The sequence below is a fragment of the Phaseolus vulgaris genome, chromosome 5, assembly GCF_051622355.1.
Source record: "Phaseolus vulgaris cultivar YP4 chromosome 5, ASM5162235v1, whole genome shotgun sequence".
NCBI lineage: Eukaryota > Viridiplantae > Streptophyta > Magnoliopsida > Fabales > Fabaceae > Phaseolus > Phaseolus vulgaris.
The window spans coordinates 44,160,464-44,180,839 of record NC_143502.1 but is presented as its reverse complement, the minus strand read 5'-3'; the positions used below and the strand labels follow the sequence as shown (position 1 = coordinate 44,180,839).

Below are 20,376 nucleotides of genomic sequence, written 5' to 3'. Positions count from 1 at the left end.
TTAATTTCAGGAAAAGTCTTTCAAAACTCTCTTCAATACCATGAGTTTCAAAACATTCTTAAATAATTCATTAATCTTTAGTTTTGACTGAGTTTCTGACCTAAATGACAATGTTTAATATATTTAAATTTGAATGTTAGGAATAGATTTGAAATGTTAATTACTATCAACATCTAACCGTAATATGATAAAGATTTTTTTTAAATATGCGAGAAATTGATATTTAGGAAACTCTTTTAATACTTTTATATGCGAGAAATCGATATAAATGAATTTTATATGAACATCAATATCAATCAAATGATAGAATATTACTATGTTTTTATTTATTTAAATTTCATGCAAACTATTGTCAATATCAAATTAAATTATTGTACATATTCTTATACTTAGTAAATGTAACTATCACTACAAGACAATCATGAAATATAAACTAATTTTTAGATACAAAAAAATAATTAGTTGCTACAGTGACTAAATTAGAGACTAAATTTTTTTTTTCTAAATTAATTTCTATTATTGTTAAATAGTTTCTAAATTGATGTCTAATTAGCAACCAAGGTTTTTGCTACCAATTATTTAGATTCTAAATTTTGTAGCAAAAACATTGGTCGCTAATTAGACACCAATTTATAAACCATTTAACAATAATAGAAACTAATTTAGAAACCAAAATTTTTGTAGTCTCTAAAACGATATCTAATTTAGTCACTATAGCAACTAATTATTTTTTGTCTCTAAATATTGATTTTTATTTCATGATTTTCTTTTAATGTATTCAGATTCTAAATAATTGTTTCTTGTGGATTCAATATCCGTTCTTAGAAACAAATTGTTATTTCTGACTCGATAAAAATCATAACACTTCCTATTTTTACATACTACCATATTATGGTGGTGCAGCAAATGTGGTGAACATGAGAGAGGTGCAGTGTTAGTTTATCTCATGGGTTTAAATTTGTGCTATAATTGTTCATACATGACTCTAAATGAAGCTTGTTAGAAAAGGTTAGGAAATAGAAAGTAGGGAATGCAAATGCTCTGCTTTTTGCTCTGTCCATTCTTTGTTCATGAAAAATCCTTGCTGTATTTTCTGGTTTAATGCTAGCAAAAGTTTGGGAAGGGTTATGTTTTTGTTTTGCAGATTTGACCATATGTCATTGCAGCACCTACCACTCATGCAATTGGAGTTAGTCTGCATCAACAAAGTTCACATTTTGGAAGAGTGTTGGATTTGTAGCTATAAAGAAGGTAAGGAAAGTAGTAGAGGAGGCAATGGACCAAATGGAAGACTATTGCAGAGAATAAATAGCACGAGACTTTTTAGTGATACAAAATGAGCAATGGAAGTAATACCTAAACAATAGAAAATAGAGCAAAAAGATAATGACACCAAGAATTTTAAAAGTGGACAAATTTCATCAACTTCACTGCAAGAAAATCATGAAATAGAAACCAATTTTTAGAAACCAAAATAATTAGTTACAATAGTAATTAAATTAGAGACCATTTTAGAAACTAAATAAAATTTTGATTTCTAAATTAGTTTCTATTATTGTTAAATAGTTTCTAAATTGGTATCTAATTAGCAACCAAGATTTTAGAGACCAAATTTAGAAACTAAATAATTGGTAGTTAAAACCTTGGTTGCTAATTAGATACTAATTTAAAAACTATTTAACCATAATAGAAACTAATGTAAAAACCATTTTTTTATTTAGTTTCTAAAATGGTATCTAATTTAGTTACTATTGCAACTAATTATTTTGGTCTCTAAAAATTGGTTTCTATTTCATGATTTCTTGTAGTACTTGAAGAGTAAAATTCACAGAACTTAATCCATAAAATATCTCTAATATAAAAGCAGAATTACAATATTGATTTCTCTTATTTTTTTTTTTATAATCTTACTCAATAAAAATATAATACAATTTATCTCTAGAATCTCACTACATCCTTTCGGGCAAGAAAAATTGTCCTTATTATACCATCCCAGGTTTCTTTCTATAAAAGAAATAAAATCAAAATATGACTCTAATCTTATTTTCACTTCTTTAAGTCGACTTAAATTCAATTCTTTTTACAAAAATAGATGTGGTATTTGCTTTCATTTGTATAGTTTGGTTTCACGAGTTTATCCTAATTTTATCGTGATTTCTTTTCTATTCTACTCTATACGTTCTCTGCATGTCAATCTTATTGGAAAAGAAATAAAGATTAAAATAAGTCTACCTGAATATGTTTTGACACCTAAATTCTCTAAAATCTTAAAGTTGATTTTCTAGATCGATGGAATAGGTGATGGGAAAACTTTTTCTTCTTTTAAATGGGTTCACTAATTTTACTTAAAATTAATTAAGATTTAACGTTGGCCTCCAAATATTTGTAAAGTGTGTGACAAAATCACTTGTATTAATATTTTCAGGAGGTGGTTATTTGATAAAGAAGTTAAAGTGTGCTGTGTAGTTTAAGTTAAATGCTACGTATATATAATTTTAATTGTATAAATAAAAATTAAAGCTTAAACTTAGAGACAAAATTTAAAGTTTGGTTTTTCTTATGTAAGATTTTTTTATTTATTTTTAAAGAATAAAATCTTTAGTTGAGTAAGATTTTGATGAGGAAGAAATTTCACTGATCCAAATAGAAATGTCAGTAAAGAGAATTTATTCTGTGACCACACACATTTGAAATATGATAAAGGTTTATAAATGTTTGTCCTAAGACTTCATGAGAGAGAGGATTGATGCAATACCCAAGCCACTATCAAGTGTTTGGTTTCCATGATTCTATTCTGTTTATATTCATTTTGAACCACGTAGAAAAGCCAAGAACCCAACTCTTCCATTCTCCTTCATTGGTCCTTTGCCTTCATTGGCATCATATTCTCCAATGACTATTTTCTATAATCATTGATTTATTCTTTTGCTGATTAAAAAATAAAAATTTCTATGATGATGCTCACAATAAAACAATAAAAAATGCTTTTGAATTCTTTTACAATAATATCCGCTTTAGTCCATCCTGCATAATTTGCAGTCTGCGCGGGTTAATAGCGGGCAGGGCGGACTGGTCCGCTAACCAAAAAAAAAAAATAAGTTTGTGTGTTGGCAACTTGACACACTGACAGAGTGAGTGTTATTCTCTTTTATGGTCACTTTAGGTTTTCCATTTTAACGCGCACACACATATCGTTGCTCTCCTTCCTTCCTTGCATTCATTTCACCACAATGCATGGTCGCTCTGCTCCGTTGTCAGCCTCCACTGCACGCATGCACAACCACCACTCCACTACACGCATGCATGACCTCCACTCCACACAGGTTGTTCTGAAAAGAAAAAAAAAACGAATATGAACTGATCCTTATATGAGGCGAGACAGAGAATCCAACCTACGTTCATTACATGTAGCCAAATACGGAACGAGTTAACCTGTTTTACCATCCTTATATATAGACAGATATTTAGTTCTTTAAAGATGTAATTGAATACTGAACAATAACATAAATGTATACACAATTTTTCAGACATTTTTCTAAGATTTAATATAATAATAAGTGTATTTTTTCTAATAAAACTAATGTGCATTTTATATATAATATATTTTTATGCTTAAATAGTGTTTTTTCTCTACTAGTGCAATTTCACCTAGTAAAAATGCAGTTAACTCTAAATGTCTGTACTCTCACTTGGTCTTGTACGTTCTGGTTTTGTTTGCAATAAGAGACATTGAGACACCTCTAAATTATCTCATTTTATCTAATAAATATATCTAATTTATTTATTAACGATAAAAAAAATATTTAAAATCTCATTTCGGGCTGTATATATATATATATATATACATCATATAATTATGTAGCCATGAAAAGACTGAGACTCATTTGAAGTGCTCATATGGCTCTGCTATAACCTTCTTTGTCCAAATTTAGTTACTGATACACACAATGGGAACTGGTCACAGTAGTCACACTAACCTTGGAAGCGAATGCAGTTCTTATGATGCGGGTGAGACAGGTACAATAGCACGTTTGGGAGACTCGTTTGAAGTTTCAATGGGCCATAACAAAGAAAAAGACAACACAGATGTTTGGAGTGTGAAATACAAAACCAGTCAGAAAAAGAACACATGTGGTTTTAATCTGAAGGCAAGCCGTGACAACAATGGTGTCGAGAGCATACATTTCGGATTAGGCGACTTTGCTAACAACAAAACCGAATTCGCCTTGAAAATCACAAGGGTTGGTCGTGATGGTCTCCAAGGAGGGATAAGTGGCATCGATTCTTGTAATGCCCCAATGTCCTTCACAAGGGCAAAACTAGATCACACAATAGAGACAACCATTGTTCCTTATGGTTGTTCCTTCAGAGAGGGTCTTTTTGTTCTTGAAATGAAGAAAAAGGTTAACGGTGAGCATGCTTATATGGTGAATATGGCACACTATTATGTCACCAAAGATGTTGGTCTTTCTGTTGAGGCCAAAATTCAACGCAGTAAAAACTGTTTTAGAGTTGAAGTGGAGGGTCCTTTCAACCACCCCAGTGATGAGTTGCGTAAGGTCCTTGTGAAAACTCGTAGAACAGGTATTTGGTCGCGTAGTGCGTGTTCTCACTGTAACGTAGCAAAGGCTAAAAGTGGAGAATCGAATTCATCTTTGAAAGCAAAGGCAAGTCCCCAGAAGAGCCATGAAGTGGTTGGTCAAATTGCTCATCATGCTTTCTCCAGCACTATCAAGGAGCAATACAACAAAGGCCTTATCAATTCAACTGGGTACACCTCAGGTTCTCTGAATCATTCTATAATCTTCATAGATTGTAATTTTTAAACTGCTGTTTCTGGGAAATATGATTGTAATTTTTGCTGTTTTTGGGAAATAAGTGGTGTGCAAATATTTTACTTTATGTATTTAAAGATCAACTATTGAAATAAGAGCTTGGCACTGGAAGTTAAGCTAATTCATTATTGGAGTTGATACAAATCTCTGGAACAGGGATTATGATGTTGTATCTGTAGAAAGTAATTTAGCTACTCTCCTACCATTAAACAAGTATGTTTTAATGTACAACTTTTCTTGTAGATGAAAAAAAGGATGATTAATGATTGGTTTAAGATACAGCATGATTTTCATCTCCTTTTTTCTACCATGGTTTTCATTAAGAAGTGTGTATATGGGGATATGGGTAATACGTTTTTAAAACTTAAAAAAGTGCATGCATAATGTAAAATGAGACGTCAATGTTATATTTTTAAAATAAAAGAGGAATTTATATAGAATTTTAAACAAAGTGAATATCTGTCTAATTTGTGAAATCACATCAAAATATATATATATATATATATATATATATATATGTGTGTGTTTTGTTATCTTATATGCAGTATTTTTGGCATTTTGACTGTGGAATTGCGAAATTGTAGAATAGCTAAAGAAAATGTTGGTATGGAAGAATAGCTCATGAAAATGGTTAATAGGCTTTTTTTCTAGTTTTTAGGTGGTAATAGGTTGTATTGCTGAGTGTTTTGAAGAAGTTTAGTTGCTCTGTTTTGTACTCAGAGTCTTCTTCCAGGATTTGTGGATGTTTTGCTTTTGTCTAGGTAATGTTTTACGGGTTTTGATGTAGGTTTTGTTCGAAATATATACTAAATTATATTAATATTTTAATGTGATTTCTCATATTACACAGATATGTGTTGAAATAAAAATATATATATCACTAATTCGAGCTTCTAGTAAAGAATGTGTTGAAAGTAGTGTGTTGTTAATATTTCTCTACTTTATATATTTATGTGTCGTGATAAAAGAATTAAAGAATTAATAGGGTCAATAATTTGGTGAGGAAAGTTAGCAACTTGATTTATATGATCATTATATAGTTTACCAAATCTGAAATTACAGAAAAAGGTTACGTGGCCTTCCAGGTTTTCTACTAAAATAAAGCATAATAAGTGAATATGAATATTATCTAAAAATTAAATAATTGATTACATATAATATATAATATCTATTAAAATATAATTAAATATTATATATAATTATAATATTTAATTATATTTTATTCTAATGGCTTCGTATTTATCTCTTCTGAGCGACCAAAATGTATAAGCTTCTTATAGAAAGAACGAACTTAAACGAGTTTGAAGGAGGCAATTTCTCCCGTATTATTTTTATATGCATGTAATATAAGTTTTATTTGCTTATGGATATCGATATTTAGAAATCATATATTTAGTTATGGATATTGACATCTAGAAATGTCAATTGAAAGTGTCATATTTATTTACGGATATTGTCATCTGAAATTGTATTATTTGATTACGAACATCGATATCCAGAATTAGAATGTTTATGGATATCCATATTCGAAGGCAAAAAATTAACTTTAACTTTTCAGGCATAAGCATCTGGTACAACTCCGGATATACACGGCTAGAATAAAAAAAACACATCTGGATATAGATATTCAAAAGTCACAAAATTTATGAAAACTTACTGCACTGCATATTAGTCTCCACAATCACAACTTTTCTCCTCCTCCGTGAACGACGGCTCTTCTCCTCCTCTCCAGTGTCGTGCCTTAGGAACTCAGGTGTGTGTTGGGTGTCGTCGTACCTAAGGTAGTGAATGTTGGATGCTTAAGGTTGGATGTAGGAAACACATTGATGTAGTAGAAACCTAGCTTTTATTTCATTAAAAATACAATAGATATTTCACATAAAGGACACATAGAACATTTTACAGAGTTCTGTTGAGTGTAGGTAAAAAATGGTATGGTGGAGGGAGAATCTGCTTTTTGGAGGATATGGTGATGAAATTGGGTTTAGACCTTTTGTTTTTGTTTTTTGTTCTCTCATGGGTTTGGACATATAATATTGAATCGTGCAACAACAACCGAAAGTGTGAAAAAATTCCAATTTCAGTGCCCAATAATATAAACAATGCAATATTCCAAATAAGTCTTCCAGAATCATAGCTCTCTCTTTCTCTTACACACAATCAAAAATGGTTTAACTTAAAGTATGTGATTCGTTACGCTTGCAAATTCCATTTTCCTAAAAGTTTTTATAACTCATCTGCTTCCACACCAAAAACATGGACCACCTTTGCCAGTTGCATACTTTGAGTGAATGAAAAATTTCTTATATAAAGAATTATAAAAATTGATTTTCCACTTCAGCTCACGAGTATCATAAGATTATTGTATTCCTAATTTCCTACGGCTGAAAATTATATATCTAGTTAATTATATTACAAAAATAACCGACACTCCTTCTCAAAAGAACAGAGACAATGTCTCCCTACTGCTACTATATACCATAAAACTTTCTACAACTGCATGATATGGAGAATTGTGTTTGATCAAATAACACTTTATGCTCCCTTTTCTAATCAACAAAGTTTTTTTATTATCAATAATAAAATAAAATTAATGGGAGTATTAGAGTAGTCCAATCCATATAAATAGGAGTAATCCAATCTATATGAAAAAACTTGTTGCACCAATCAAAATACAGCCAGAAGGCACACTACTACTCAAATACGCAAATGAAAGTTGAGATCAGTTTTTTTTATCAACTATGAATATGAATATCAGGAAGATACCAATATGAAAAAAAAGAAAAAACAAGCTAAATGAACTTTGAAGGTTATAAATATTTCTTAAAAAATTAGAATCAAAGAAAAAGTTACCCATAATCTGATCTTTTATTGAGCTAAAGAAAATATTTATAAATTTAAAAATGTGTTTATTTTGATGTCTTAAAATCTCATTTACCATGCAATTCAGACATTTTTCATAACTAAATTAACAAATGTAGGAACAACATGTAAATTAAACTAAGAGATCTGAGGCAGAAGTATGATAGTTAACCAAGAATAACAAATGTTCCAAACAATTCTGCAATAAAAAAATAAATAACTTGTTTTCTCCTCTTTCGTCCCACAAAAATAAACATAAAATGCTTTCAACCACGATTCCACGTCTCACCAAATTGACCTCATCATCTTTATACTCCTCAATACACAGTAGATCGCATTATCTCGATAATCCATAATACATTGATATCGGATAGTTCTCGGTACTCCGCAGTACACTATGAGACCAACATGTTTGTATTCAGTAGTACAAGGCACTTTTCAATTTTCTCTCACCCAATATGAATCTATAAGAAAAAGGAAATGTATAGAATTCATCTATGATGCAATGGTATCAACTCAGACGCCCTGTAGAAAACAGGGGTCTAGCGCCGGAGTATAAATACTGTTTGGGACTAAGTGGTAGCAAGTAGACATGTGTAAGTAGTAGGAAACAAGGGCATGAAGTCTGTTCGGGAAGAGAATGAGGTTAAAATGGATATTGTGGACCTCTGTTGGTACAATCCAATATAATCATGCAAAGGGAGTTCTAGCACAGGGGCCTCTCCAACTGGTTTTCTTGCACATGAGGAAGCTAGAAGGCAATAATCAAGAACAAGTGAAGCATGCAGGAAGCACTAAACAGTTAAAGAGCAAATAATACAAGGAGTTATGCAATAAGAAACAAACTTATGAGCTGCTACTTGTTTAGAGATAGTGGGGCATTGCAATATATAGCACCTGAATATGTGGTTTAACAGCTGATAAAGAAGTAGTAGATGTACGATTTTTAGCTCGTAAGGGCGTTGCAGTAATGCAGCTTCACAGATATATAACCTGAACTTGTACATTCTATATATGTTGTTAGACGGTGTTGCTAAGCAAGCATATGCATAAATACGTACAACAAAGCATGTTAAACTACATGATGTCCGTGTAGAAAGGATTGTATATGACAATCATGGAAGGTATTAATACAGGTTCATATGTTGTATGGGTTATCTTTTGATTCTTTTTTCAAGACTCTTTCCACGAATGTTGATGTTCGATCGGGATTGGTTGACCTGAGAAATACACTCCAACTATTAAGTAAGTACTCTCTGTCATTACTGATAAAAAAAAATAAAAGTACTCTCTGTCATTACTGATAAAAAAAAATAAAAGTCTATGTTGGTAATTGATAAAAACGTACCTTACCCTTCACATAAAGATTATTTATAATGTTTAGTCATGAGTCTTTGTTGTGATGGGAAGATCAATGTTTAGTCATGAGTCTTTGTTGTGATGGGAAGATCAATCAAATATCCGTTGTTAACTGATTTATACCATCATCCTTGATTTATAGGGAAGTATATTAGTATATTGGACTGTCTGAAGTATATTGGTATATTTAATCCGTATTTAGATGATTTGTCTGGAGATATTTTCTGCATATTTCAAAATATGAATACGACTCATTAAGTGTTATTACAATTGTCGTTATTGTCATTTATTACTTGACTTAAAGGTGTTTTTTACTAGGTTTGTCGGTTACCCAAGTCGAGATTGGTTCGTCCGGTAAAAAAAGTAATATAATTAGCTAAAAAAATGACTTTATTATGATATCGAAATAACATGTAGATAACAAAAGAGAGGTGTCTCATATTATAGTTCCATCTTTACAAACATTCCAACCTTGAATCCAAAAAAGAAGGGAAATCATTTCACACAAACAACTCTACTGTCCCTTATTTTTGTGGGTGGAGTTTGTCGAATAAGCTTTTGACAACATTACATGTAACATTAGGGTAACTGTTGCAAATAACAACTTCATAGTTCCTTCATCCACTGAATCCAAATGAATACTTCTTTTGTTTGTCAGGAGAGAAGAGCCCAAAATGTTTCTCTCTCTCAGGACTCTTCTGATTCTCATCGAACATAGCAAACACATAGATCTCTGTGGGTTTTGAAGGCCTTCTAGGGCTACCTGTTTCAGCACGACGAATCAAGTTATCTAAGTAGGTGTTTGCATTGTCAAAAGTAGCAGCAAACTCTCCTCCATCCGATGGCCATCCACTCTCGGACACAACAACCTCCACATCACCAATTCCAGTGGCATCAACTGCAGCATGCAACGAATCCAACATAGCATCAAACAGATTCTGGTATCCGTATTCACCATCCGACACAACAACGTTTGGGGAGGTGAAAAGAGCATAGGGAAGTGATATGTCTGTAGGGTTATCAGAGTAACTAAAATAAGGGTACACATTGGCTAGTAAAGGTGCATTTGCATACACCAAGTACCCTAAAATAGGGTCTATGTATGACCTCACATCATCTCTGAAAGAGCCTTGTGATGGGGGGTAAGACTTTCCTAAGAGGCTCAAATCAATGGCTGTTGTGACCTTAATTTGATCCTGAAGGCCTTGAGCCCTAATAGCTTGGTATATGTTTTGGATTGCAGGTAGAACATGTGGGGCAAACTGAGAAGACGCTTCAACGGGATTCACTTCGTTGCCAACTGCCACGTACTTGATTTTGACACTGGGCCAGTGGTTCAACACGTTGGTTTGCACCCATTGAATGGCAGTGTCAGAGCTTGTAGCAAGACCTTCAAGGTCCACGTTTGGGACCCCGAGAATGAGCTCAATGGCTGAATTTGCAAGGGCGTCTAGAGCATCTTGATTAGGATCAAAGAGTCTCATTCTTGCTATGTTGTTTGATTGGTAAAGGCTTACGACTTCACTTGCGGGAGGTAAATTGTCACCCAATGTGCCGTAACACACGCCAATCTCACCATCTGCTACCCAAACACATCAAAATTCTCATCTATAATATTCTTGGTTAAACTTATCATAAAATATAAAATGATTAAAAAGTAAAATTATTTTTTTTCTCAACAAAGAATAAATAAAATAAGATGACACACTTCAGAAGATTATGTGTTTCAACCTATACAAATATTTTAAGGTATTCCAATCCACACTTTAAAAATGTTTGATCTTCATATAAAAATAGTCAAAATCAAACATACTACCGACTCTATATACAACAAAACAATCAACAAAAATCATCATCTAGCCATCAGGATCATTAAACACCTTTTAGAAAACAAAACAAGATAAATATTGGCTTAATTTATAAGTTAGTTTAACTCATTTAAATAACATGATTTATTTATATAAAAAAAAGTATATACAATTTTAAATAATAAATAAAATTATTAAAAATATTCAATAAGAATTTAATTATTTTAAAAAATAAATCATAAATACATAAAATATATTTTTTCTTAAAAAAATGTATATATATAATAAAACTTATGTAATTACATCATTTTGTATCATTTTACATTTTTCAACGATTACCAAACATTTCGAATCCAATAAACTACTTTATTAATCCCTAACTTATCATTTAAAATATTTATCTGCTAAGAGCCAAACTATTAAGTAGAAGTTAAATTATTAACAACAAAGACCCAATGTTTTAAGTATGGCAAGATACATAAATTTTTTTAAGTTATTTTAACTAAGATGCATTTTTTTTATAATTCTGTTGTGAGGATCGTTATTATTAGAAAAATTGCAAACCTTAGTAAATTGTTTTACATTATGAATTATATAAATCATAATCATCAATTAAGATTTTTATCATGTTAATTTCCTATATATATTAACTCTATTATTGTATTCTATATTTTGGACATCTGCGGGTGCTTATGTCGGATGGAATGTTTCATAATAATATATTATAATTGAAGAACAAAAATTTGATGCAGTTGATAAAGTCACTTCAGAAGATTTATCCTCAGAAATATACTTATCATATACATATATGAGAAATTGATAGAGAACAATGAATAAATGTGGTGAAGCTTATTTGAAAGAAATGTTATATTTTGTTAGGGTTAAAATAAAACTTATCATTTGGAAAACAAAAACAAAAAGCAATTCCTGAATTGAGTAGGATTAAAAGTGTTATTTTCTGATAACATATTATATATGAACTACCATTATATAGCAATGGTGGAAGTAAATGAGAGAACCTGCAGTGCGAAGGTTGATTGTGAATAGCTGAAGAAGAAGAAGCATGAGAGTAGAGAAAGAGAACATCTTGGCAGTGGTGAAGAGAGAAGGCATTGATGATCACACTTTGTTCCTGTGTTCGTTTATGCTTAAAACTAGAGAACTGGATAATTCTGGTCTGCTTCCTTACTCTGTTGAAGATGATTATATGTATAATACAAAAACTCTCCACAATATCTCTTGTTATTAAACAAATATTAAATGTTAATTATAGAATAAATCTCTAGTATAATATCTTTTATAACCAATTCAATTTATTTAATATATTATACATAATCAATTAATGTACAGATCTCACATCTTACATAATGAATTAATCTGATCTCATTTTAAATGTTATAAATGGTATATAACCTAACATATATAAGTACCAAAACTATTGGAATCTGTTTAAATACATGAATATTCTTTCCAAACACATACGTAAATGTATTTATATCACATATATTATTTATCTTGTCGTTCACTAATTTACATTAACGACTTCTTCTTTTGTTATTTCATATATTACCAAATTTATCTATATCACATATCAACTTTGTCTCGTTGTTGTTATTGTTATTATTATTATAATTATTATTATTATTATTATTATTATTATTATTATTATTATTATTATTATTAACTTTATCTTCATACGAAATAATGTATGATATTAATAATATTATTTTTATTAATTAATCATAAGTGTACCTGTATAGACAAAGAAGGTATAGATAATAATTGGTTGTACAAGTCTTGATGTCTCGGTTGCCTTTTCACCTTTAATTGTTGGTGTTCGGCTGGAGTTGACCTGAAAAAGATACTTCGACAATCAAGTAAGTAGTGTTAAGAGTGTATAGTGAAAGTTGATTAAAGCATACCTTACACTTCTGGAGATGATTTATTTAAAGTGTTTAGTCATGAGTTTTTGTAGTCATGGACTGAATCTATCAAATATTAGTGTTAACTGATTTCTAACATGATCCTTGATTTACCGAGAGATATATTGATATGTTATGTTTGTATGTTCGTATATTTAAAGAATATCTTAATAAATCAATTTCTTCCACTGAATCAGTATTAGTTGATTTTTCGAGGATGTTATCCAAATTCAGTGGGACACGATTATGATTGGTAAAAAGTTTCCATAATTGTTATTGCTGTCATTTACTAAATATTTTCAAAATATATTAATACGAGATCGGTTCATCAATGAGACCGAATGATATGTGACTTGTCAGATATTAATTAATACAATAGAAATAACAAAATATAGAAAGTTTGGTATTCTTGGGAGCAAGGTTAAGTTGAATTTAAGAATCTAATTATGTCTTATAATTTGTATTCTTTGTATATAGTATTCTTTGTATGAATCATACAGAAAATGATAATTAATATATATTTAATTAAAAAAATAAACTAAGTAAAATTTTAGTAGTTGACATTTAATATATATTTTAGTCCATTAACTTGCTAATACAATTATTTATTATTTCCTATGAAAGATGTTTTACTTTTGTACTGCATGTGTACGAGAATGTGTTTGGAGATGACTAGAAAGTCGTGTTTTAATATGAAAATACAATTGAGATTATTGTATTTGTGGTACGATACAAAAATATAAAATAATTTAACTTTATACATATTTTAGTTTATTTTGTATACAACCTGAACACTCTTATAAACAGAACACGTACTACATTATCTTGCATATAATGATATTTTTTTATCATGCACCCCACCAAATAAATCAATAAATATTAGAAGAATTAGAAATTATGAATAAGTAGATAAATTATGAATGATGATCTTTAGTGGCGGCTATGGAGTTGAATATATCTTGTAGGATTGTAGCTATCTATGATAACAAAAACTACTGAAGCAGCCATTGACCATGATTAAGACTCTTCTCCTTTCAAAATGTCTTAGTTCAAAGAATACGTAATCAATTCATACCAATCAATTAAAGTGGGTAAGAAAACTAAGAAAATACAACATATCTATTTATATTTGTAAAATAAAAAGTTATGAAAAATAATTAATGATTTATCTTACGATCTTGTGATTAATTAAACATATATAAATCGTAATTATTTGTTTTAAAGTGGATTTCGTTAATTTTAAAAAATTTAATCCTCATTAAATGCTTGTTTTTATAATGAAAGTGAATGATGAAATAAAACAAGAAAACTAAGATAAAAGTGAGTGTAGGTTCACTTTATTATTAACAACCAACATACTTTTTATCCAAAACCAAAGGATAAACATGTTTTACAAACATAAAATTCTGTCTTATTTTGGTGGAATATTACAACAGACTTTGAGAACTAGGGTTCCAACCTTACATGTCACTCTTAAGGGGATATGTTGCATTGAACTCATCAACAACAATCTTTGCATCCCTTTGGGCACCAAATCCAAAGGGGTACTTCTTCTCTTTGCTGGGTTTAAAGAGCCCAAAATGTTTCTCTATCTCAGGACTCTTTTGATTCTCATCGAACATGGCAAATATATAAGTCTCTGTAGGCTTCGAAGGCCTTCTAGGGCTTCCTCTTCCAGCACGACGAACCAAGTTATCCAAGTACACACGTGCGTTGTCATACGTGGCACCAAACCCTCCATCTGAGGGCCACCCACTCTCAGACACAACCACCTCAACGTAACCAATCCTAGTGTTATCAATGGCTGCATGCACTGAATCCAACATAGCATCAAACAGATTTTGGTACCCATATTGGCCATCCCTCACCACAACATTTGGTGAAGTGAAAAGAGCATAGGGAAGTGATATATCACGAGGATTACCAGAGTAACTGAAATAAGGGTACACATTCACTAGCAAAGGTGCACTTGCATATAGCAAGTACCCTATTATAGGGTCTAGGTAGGATCTAACATCACCCCTGAAGGAACCTTGTGATGGAGGGTAGGAGTTTCCTATAAGGGTCATGTCAATGGCTGTTGAAACCTTGATTTGATCATGGAGGCCTTGAGCCCTTACAGCTTGGTATACATTTTGGACAGCAGGTAGAACATATTGGGCATACCAAGAGGAACCTCCAACAGGACTCACTTCATTGCCAACTGCTATGTACTTGATTTTAACACTGGGCCAAAAGTTCAACACGTTCCTTTGCACCCATTGACGAGCAGTGTCGGCATTTGTGGCAAGACCCTGAAGATCAGAGTTTGGCACTCCAAGAATGAGTTCAATGCCTGAGTTTCTGAGTGCTTGCAGAGCTGCTTGATTGGGATCGTAAAGTCTCATTCTTCTTATGTTGTTTGATCTGTAAAGGTTTATAACTTCATTGGCTGATGGGAGATTGTTGCCCATCATGCCATAACACACCCCGATTTGAGCATCTGCTAACCAAATCAAAAATCATATCTGTCAAATTTGATGTGTTGATATATTCTGAGGGTTGTCAAAGTTAAGTTTTTGTGTGTGTGATATTCTTGAATTTTAGGTTAGACGATAGTTTATTGTGGGATCGGTTTTGATTGGGATGAGATTTTATCTTATTTTTCTTTTTATTTTTTATGAGTTATTAGGTCATCTTTGAAATGATTATTTCTCACGATAAAAAAAATTGTGTCAAATTAAAACTGCAACCACATGCTACATATGATTAAGGGATATTGGTAAGTAATAACATTGAATAAAATTGGTGAAGCTTATTTTAAAGAAATAGTCAATAGTTTATTTACATTAGCTTGACTTTAAAAAATCTTTTGGAAAATGATAATTTGAGAAAAAAAGGCATTATAATGTCCCCTAACATTGAAAATGATATTTTATGGATGTATAAAATATGATGTAATATTAAGGATGATAAAATAAGTTAGCTTCAAGAAGCTGGTTCTCTGCTCAAATTAAATAACTTTCTCTAAATTTTGTATCTACTTTTCTATTTCTTCAATATTTTTTTGTCAGGTCAACTAAAACTACTAATTTCATTTAATGTTTATGTATTATGTTAATTGTCATAGCAAAACATTATTAAATAGACACAAAAAGACATAAAATAGAGTCATTATCCAATGAACTGGATAGTTGCAAAAACATCAAACACCTAGTTAGCATCTGGCAATGGAAAGCTAAGTCAGGTTGACTTGTCCATCTATTTTACTGATGGAGATTTTGTAAAGTTTTTAAACTTAAGACTTTATATATATATATATATATATATATATATATATATATATAAATTTGACCAAAAAAATATATGTGTGTAAAGTTTTTAATTTTATTAAAAAATTAAATTTACATTGGCTATGGTTATTAGTTTATTTAATAAATTCAACCTCTTTAATATCAATAAAAAAACTATGTTTAATATTTAGACTAAGTTGTCAATATACAAATAGATTTTTAACTAATTTTTTGAATTAATTTTATGAAATAATAATTTGATTTTTCTTTTTTCTTTTTTGTTGATTTTGAAACTGCTCAGTGTACTGTTAATAGATAGATTGATATATACATTTAACTTATCCAGAACAAAATGGTGAGGAACCAATCTTGTCTGAGAAACTAGTATTACATATCAATCTATGAGCAAACTTAATAAATGAATGGAGAGAAACTGACCTGTTGTGATAAGGTTTACTGTGAATAGTTGAAAAAGAAGAAGGAAAGCAGCAAATGAGAACCTCTGGTTTCTGGGGAACTGAGAAGCCATGGTGGAAAATTATAACACACCACAAAATGGTGAAGTGAAGGATTAGCCCTCAACAGAGGCTTTGAATTGATTTATTAAACTTCATTGTTTCAGTGTTCTTATAAACACAGCTAGCTCCTTGACCAAGTCATAGAACAAATTTCAATTATTAATATAAATCTTGATGTCCATGTTTACCCACCCATGATGAAAAGTCTTGGTCTTGCCAATTTTCTCTTCCAATCTACATTTCAAATAACTCTCCTACGTATATATCTAAAAACACATTATGCATTAATTTTGCTATTAAAACATGTAATAAAACTAGTCTAAAAAATTATCCATACATATACACCATACTAACACTAAAAAAAAATATGAAATACATAATTAGTTACAATAATAACTAAATTAGAAACTATTTTAGAAACTAAAAAAAAAAATTCTAAATTAATTTTTATTATTGTTAAATAGTTTCTAAATTGATATCTAATTAGCAACCAGAGTTTTTGCTACCAAATTTAGAAACTAAATAATTGGTAGTTAAAACTTTGGTTGCTAATTAGATACTAATTTAGAAACTATTTTACAATAATAGAAATTAATTTAGAAATCAAATTTGATTTTAGTTTCTAAAATCGTCTCTAATTTAGTTATTATTGCAACTAATTATTTTGATCTCTAAAAATTGATTTCTATTTCATGATTTTCTTGTAGTGTAATTATTATAATATGTATATTATAATATCACTTAAATAAAAAAAATTCGGAATAAAACTCTCAAAATTATTAATGTAATTATGATAGACACTTTATATATAAACATGAAAAAAAATAAGTATTCGGAATACTATTGGTACAATAGTTAATAATTCTTAAACAAACTTATGTTATTTTCTTCTAAGCATTTATTGTTTAAATTTTTTGTCTCATCTCAGTTAACTGGAAACCACAAAATCACATCAATTAAAGAAAATAAAACTTATACACCTTATCAGTGATTAAAAATAATTTCTTAGTATTACAACTAAAAAAATTATTAAATAGAATTAATTTTAATGACTAAAAAAAATTAATCATTATATAATTAAATTATATTCTATTTTATAAATTAAAAATTATTAATATTTAAAGTAGTTTTTAAATTTTTAAACTAGTTTTTAAATTGGTATTTAATAATTATCAAAGTTTTAGTTATTTATTATTTTAAATTTTAAAACTAATAACTAAAATTTTGGTAATTATTAGATGTTAATTAACTAATTGAATATTAATTTAAAAATCATTTTAGATACTAATAGTTTTTCTAATGCCTTTCTTTTTATAATTCTTCAGTTTTTTTACCACTCCTATCATATTATTTATTTATTTATTTTAGTTTTCGTTCTATTTCTATATCTTATCCACTTTTGCAAAAATAGTCATAATAATATAATTCTTGGCAAAAAAATAAAATGATGTAGACAAATATATATAATAGTCAAGTGATGATAGTGCATGCACTTGGAAGAGTGGGACAAAGTAGATGATGAATATATCTAAATGCTTAGCATTTTCAACATAGTTTAAAGCTTTTCCTATCAACAACTTGGTATTAAGGGCCCACGTTAACAAAATACCAAAGAATTCAATTTCCTTAATAGTCTTCTACTTGATTGCATCTACGCATGGTGTTATATAAACCCAAGATAATAAGTATATGTGCCCTACAAAATACATTAAATATTTATATTAATAATTAACTAGCTTCTCACCGCAGCCATAAAAGCCAATTGCCTTTTCTAAATGATGATAGGGCTGCTGCACCTTCTGAATCAACTTCAAATATTAGCCTAACTTTTGTCATGTGCAATTTTTGAAGTGTTCAACATAATATAACACGAATTTAATATATAGTATATTCTATAATAGAATTAAGTGATTTATTTAGCATATATCAGTTAATTTTACTATGAATAATATTTGGATAGCATTGGTTAAAGAGATTTGGAGATATAGGAACAATTGTTAGCTGACCTGGGGCAAGTCCGAGTGAAACAAGAGGCGATTTTACAGCAAAAAGCAAGATTCAGTTGGTTAAGTCAGGGGGATTTGAATACAAAATTTTATCATTCAAGCATTAAGTGGAGGAGGATGTTTAACGGGATTAATGGTCTCAAGGTCGGAGATCAGTGGTGCGAAGACCCAACCGAAGTAAAGGTTAGAGTGAAGGAATTTTTTGAGGGCAGATTTAGTGGGGGGGAAGTCCTCTGGTTAGATTGGATAATGTTCAGTTTAAGGTGATATCTAGGGAGGACAATGTAACGTTGGTTGGAAGTATTTCAGAAGAGGAAGTTAAGGAGGCAGTATGGAATTGTGACAGCTCCAAAAGTCCTGGACCGGATGGTTTTAATTTTGGCTTTATAAAATTCTGTTGGGATTTTTTAAAAGAAGATGTTGTGAGTGCGGTACAAAGGTTTGCAGAGGGTGGAAGTTGGTCGAAAGGTTCTAACGCCTCATTTATTACCCTGGTTCCAAAGGTTGCAAATCCACAACAACTGAATGAGTTTAGACCGATCTCTTTGGTGGGTTGTGTGTATAAAATTATCTCTAAAATCCTTTCTTCAAGGTTAAAAAGGGTACTAAACAAAGTTATTGATCCCAGACAGTCTGCTTTCTCTTGGAAGGAAGAGGTTTGTTGGACAGTGTGTTAGTGGCTAACGAGACACTGGAGGAGGTAAAAAGGAAAAAGAAAGAATGTGTGGTGTTTAAGGTGGACTATGAAAAGGCATACGACTCAGTTAGTTGGGAGTTTATTTACTACATGATGGGAAGATTGGGTTTTTGTGGTAAGTGGATTGATTGGATAAAAAATTGTTTAGAATCATCCTCAATATCTGTGTTAGTAAATGGAAGCCCTACAACTGAGTTTAAACCTTTGAAGGGCCTAAGACAAGGGGATCCTTTAACACCGTTCCTTTTTCTAATTGCGGTTGAAGGTCTTGCAGGGGTAGTTAGGCAGGCGGAAGAAAAGAAGCTAGTAGAAGGTATTGAAGTCGGGGAAAAGCGAGTAAAAGTGTGCATGTTGCAATATGCAGACGACACTCTTTTCTTCTGTAAAGCCTCAATCCTAAATGTTCTGACACTAAAGGCTATTCTGAAATGCTTTGAACTTGCTTCTGGTCTTAAGGTTAACTATTCCAAGAGTAAGGTTGGGGGAGTGGGTGTGAATATAAATCAGACGATGACTTTCGCCTCAATTCTTAACTGTGACATTATGAAGGCACCTTTCAATTACTTGGGGGTGTTGGTAGGTGGGAATCATAAGAGGTGTGTCTTTTAGGAAGGTGTGATCACTAAGTTACGGAATAGGCTGAGTGCGTGGAAAGGGAAAACCCTCTCTTTGGCAGGCAGAGTATGTCTTATCAAATCGGTGCTTACGTCCCTACCGCTTTTCTATGTCTCCATTTTTTATATGCCGGTAACTGTGATGAGGGAAGTGAAAAGGTTACAAAAAAACTTTTTGTGGGAATGGGGGTCAGAGAACCGGAAAATTGCTTGGGTGGCGTGGGATAAGATTTGTCAATCGAAAGATAATGGCGGATTAGGGGTCATTGACATAGAAAAGTTTAACTTGGCTCTTCTAGGGAAATGGATATGGAGACTTAAGTCTGAAGAGAGTGGGTTTTGGAAGGATATTATAGAGTCTAAGTATGGTGGGTGGAGGGGTTTAAGATCTCAAGATCAGTCTTGTAAGGATTCGATGTGGTGGAGGGACCTCAGGAAAGTTTGGCACTTAGAGGGGTGGGGATGTGATTTTGAAGATAGAGG

The 20,376-nt window shown here is 30.9% G+C and overlaps 3 protein-coding genes across 4 annotated transcripts; 1 reads left to right on the top strand and 2 right to left on the bottom strand.

The window, feature by feature from the left end:
* The first annotated feature begins 3,414 nt into the window (after positions 1-3,414).
* LOC150027716 (uncharacterized) lies at positions 3,415-5,113 on the top strand. The gene has a single exon (XM_090302141.1). It carries the CDS (start codon positions 3,948-3,950, stop codon positions 4,824-4,826), a length of 879 nt encoding a protein of 292 aa, XP_090158267.1. The 5' UTR covers positions 3,415-3,947; the 3' UTR covers positions 4,827-5,113.
* Positions 5,114-9,641: 4,528 nt separating this feature from the next.
* On the bottom strand, positions 9,642-11,995 carry LOC150027715 (glucan endo-1,3-beta-glucosidase, basic isoform-like). The gene is made up of 2 exons (XM_090302495.1): positions 11,884-11,995; positions 9,642-10,638 (listed from the first exon to the last, which is right to left on the bottom strand). The coding sequence occupies exons 1-2, from the start codon at positions 11,975-11,977 to the stop codon at positions 9,674-9,676; spliced, it is 1,059 nt and encodes a 352-aa protein (XP_090158621.1). The 5' UTR covers positions 11,978-11,995; the 3' UTR covers positions 9,642-9,673.
* A 2,101-nt stretch (positions 11,996-14,096) lies between these two features.
* Positions 14,097-16,812, bottom strand: LOC150027714 (glucan endo-1,3-beta-glucosidase, basic isoform). Of its 2 annotated transcripts, none has more exons than XM_090301984.1 (2): positions 16,497-16,812; positions 14,097-15,271 (listed from the first exon to the last, which is right to left on the bottom strand). In XM_090301984.1, the coding sequence occupies exons 1-2, from the start codon at positions 16,585-16,587 to the stop codon at positions 14,247-14,249; spliced, it is 1,116 nt and encodes a 371-aa protein (XP_090158110.1). In that variant the 5' UTR covers positions 16,588-16,812; the 3' UTR covers positions 14,097-14,246. The 2 variants fall into 2 exon arrangements, with proteins under 2 accessions (XP_090158110.1, XP_090158111.1); XM_090301985.1 differs by having other exon boundaries at positions 14,097-15,268.
* Positions 16,813-20,376: the final 3,564 nt, after the last annotated feature.

Coding starts and splice junctions, on each gene's coding strand:
- LOC150027716 (XM_090302141.1), top strand. CDS start 3,948: ATGGGAACTGGTCACAGTAGTCACACTAACCTTGGAAGCGAATGCAGT.
- LOC150027715 (XM_090302495.1), bottom strand. CDS start 11,977: ATGCCTTCTCTCTTCACCACTGCCAAGATGTTCTCTTTCTCTACTCTC. Junction 10,639..11,883: donor AATCAACCTTCGCACTGCAG/GTTCTCTCATTT, acceptor GTGTTTGGGTAG/CAGATGGTGAGATTGGCGTG.
- LOC150027714 (XM_090301984.1), bottom strand. CDS start 16,587: ATGGCTTCTCAGTTCCCCAGAAACCAGAGGTTCTCATTTGCTGCTTTC. Junction 15,272..16,496: donor AGTAAACCTTATCACAACAG/GTCAGTTTCTCT, acceptor TGATTTGGTTAG/CAGATGCTCAAATCGGGGTG.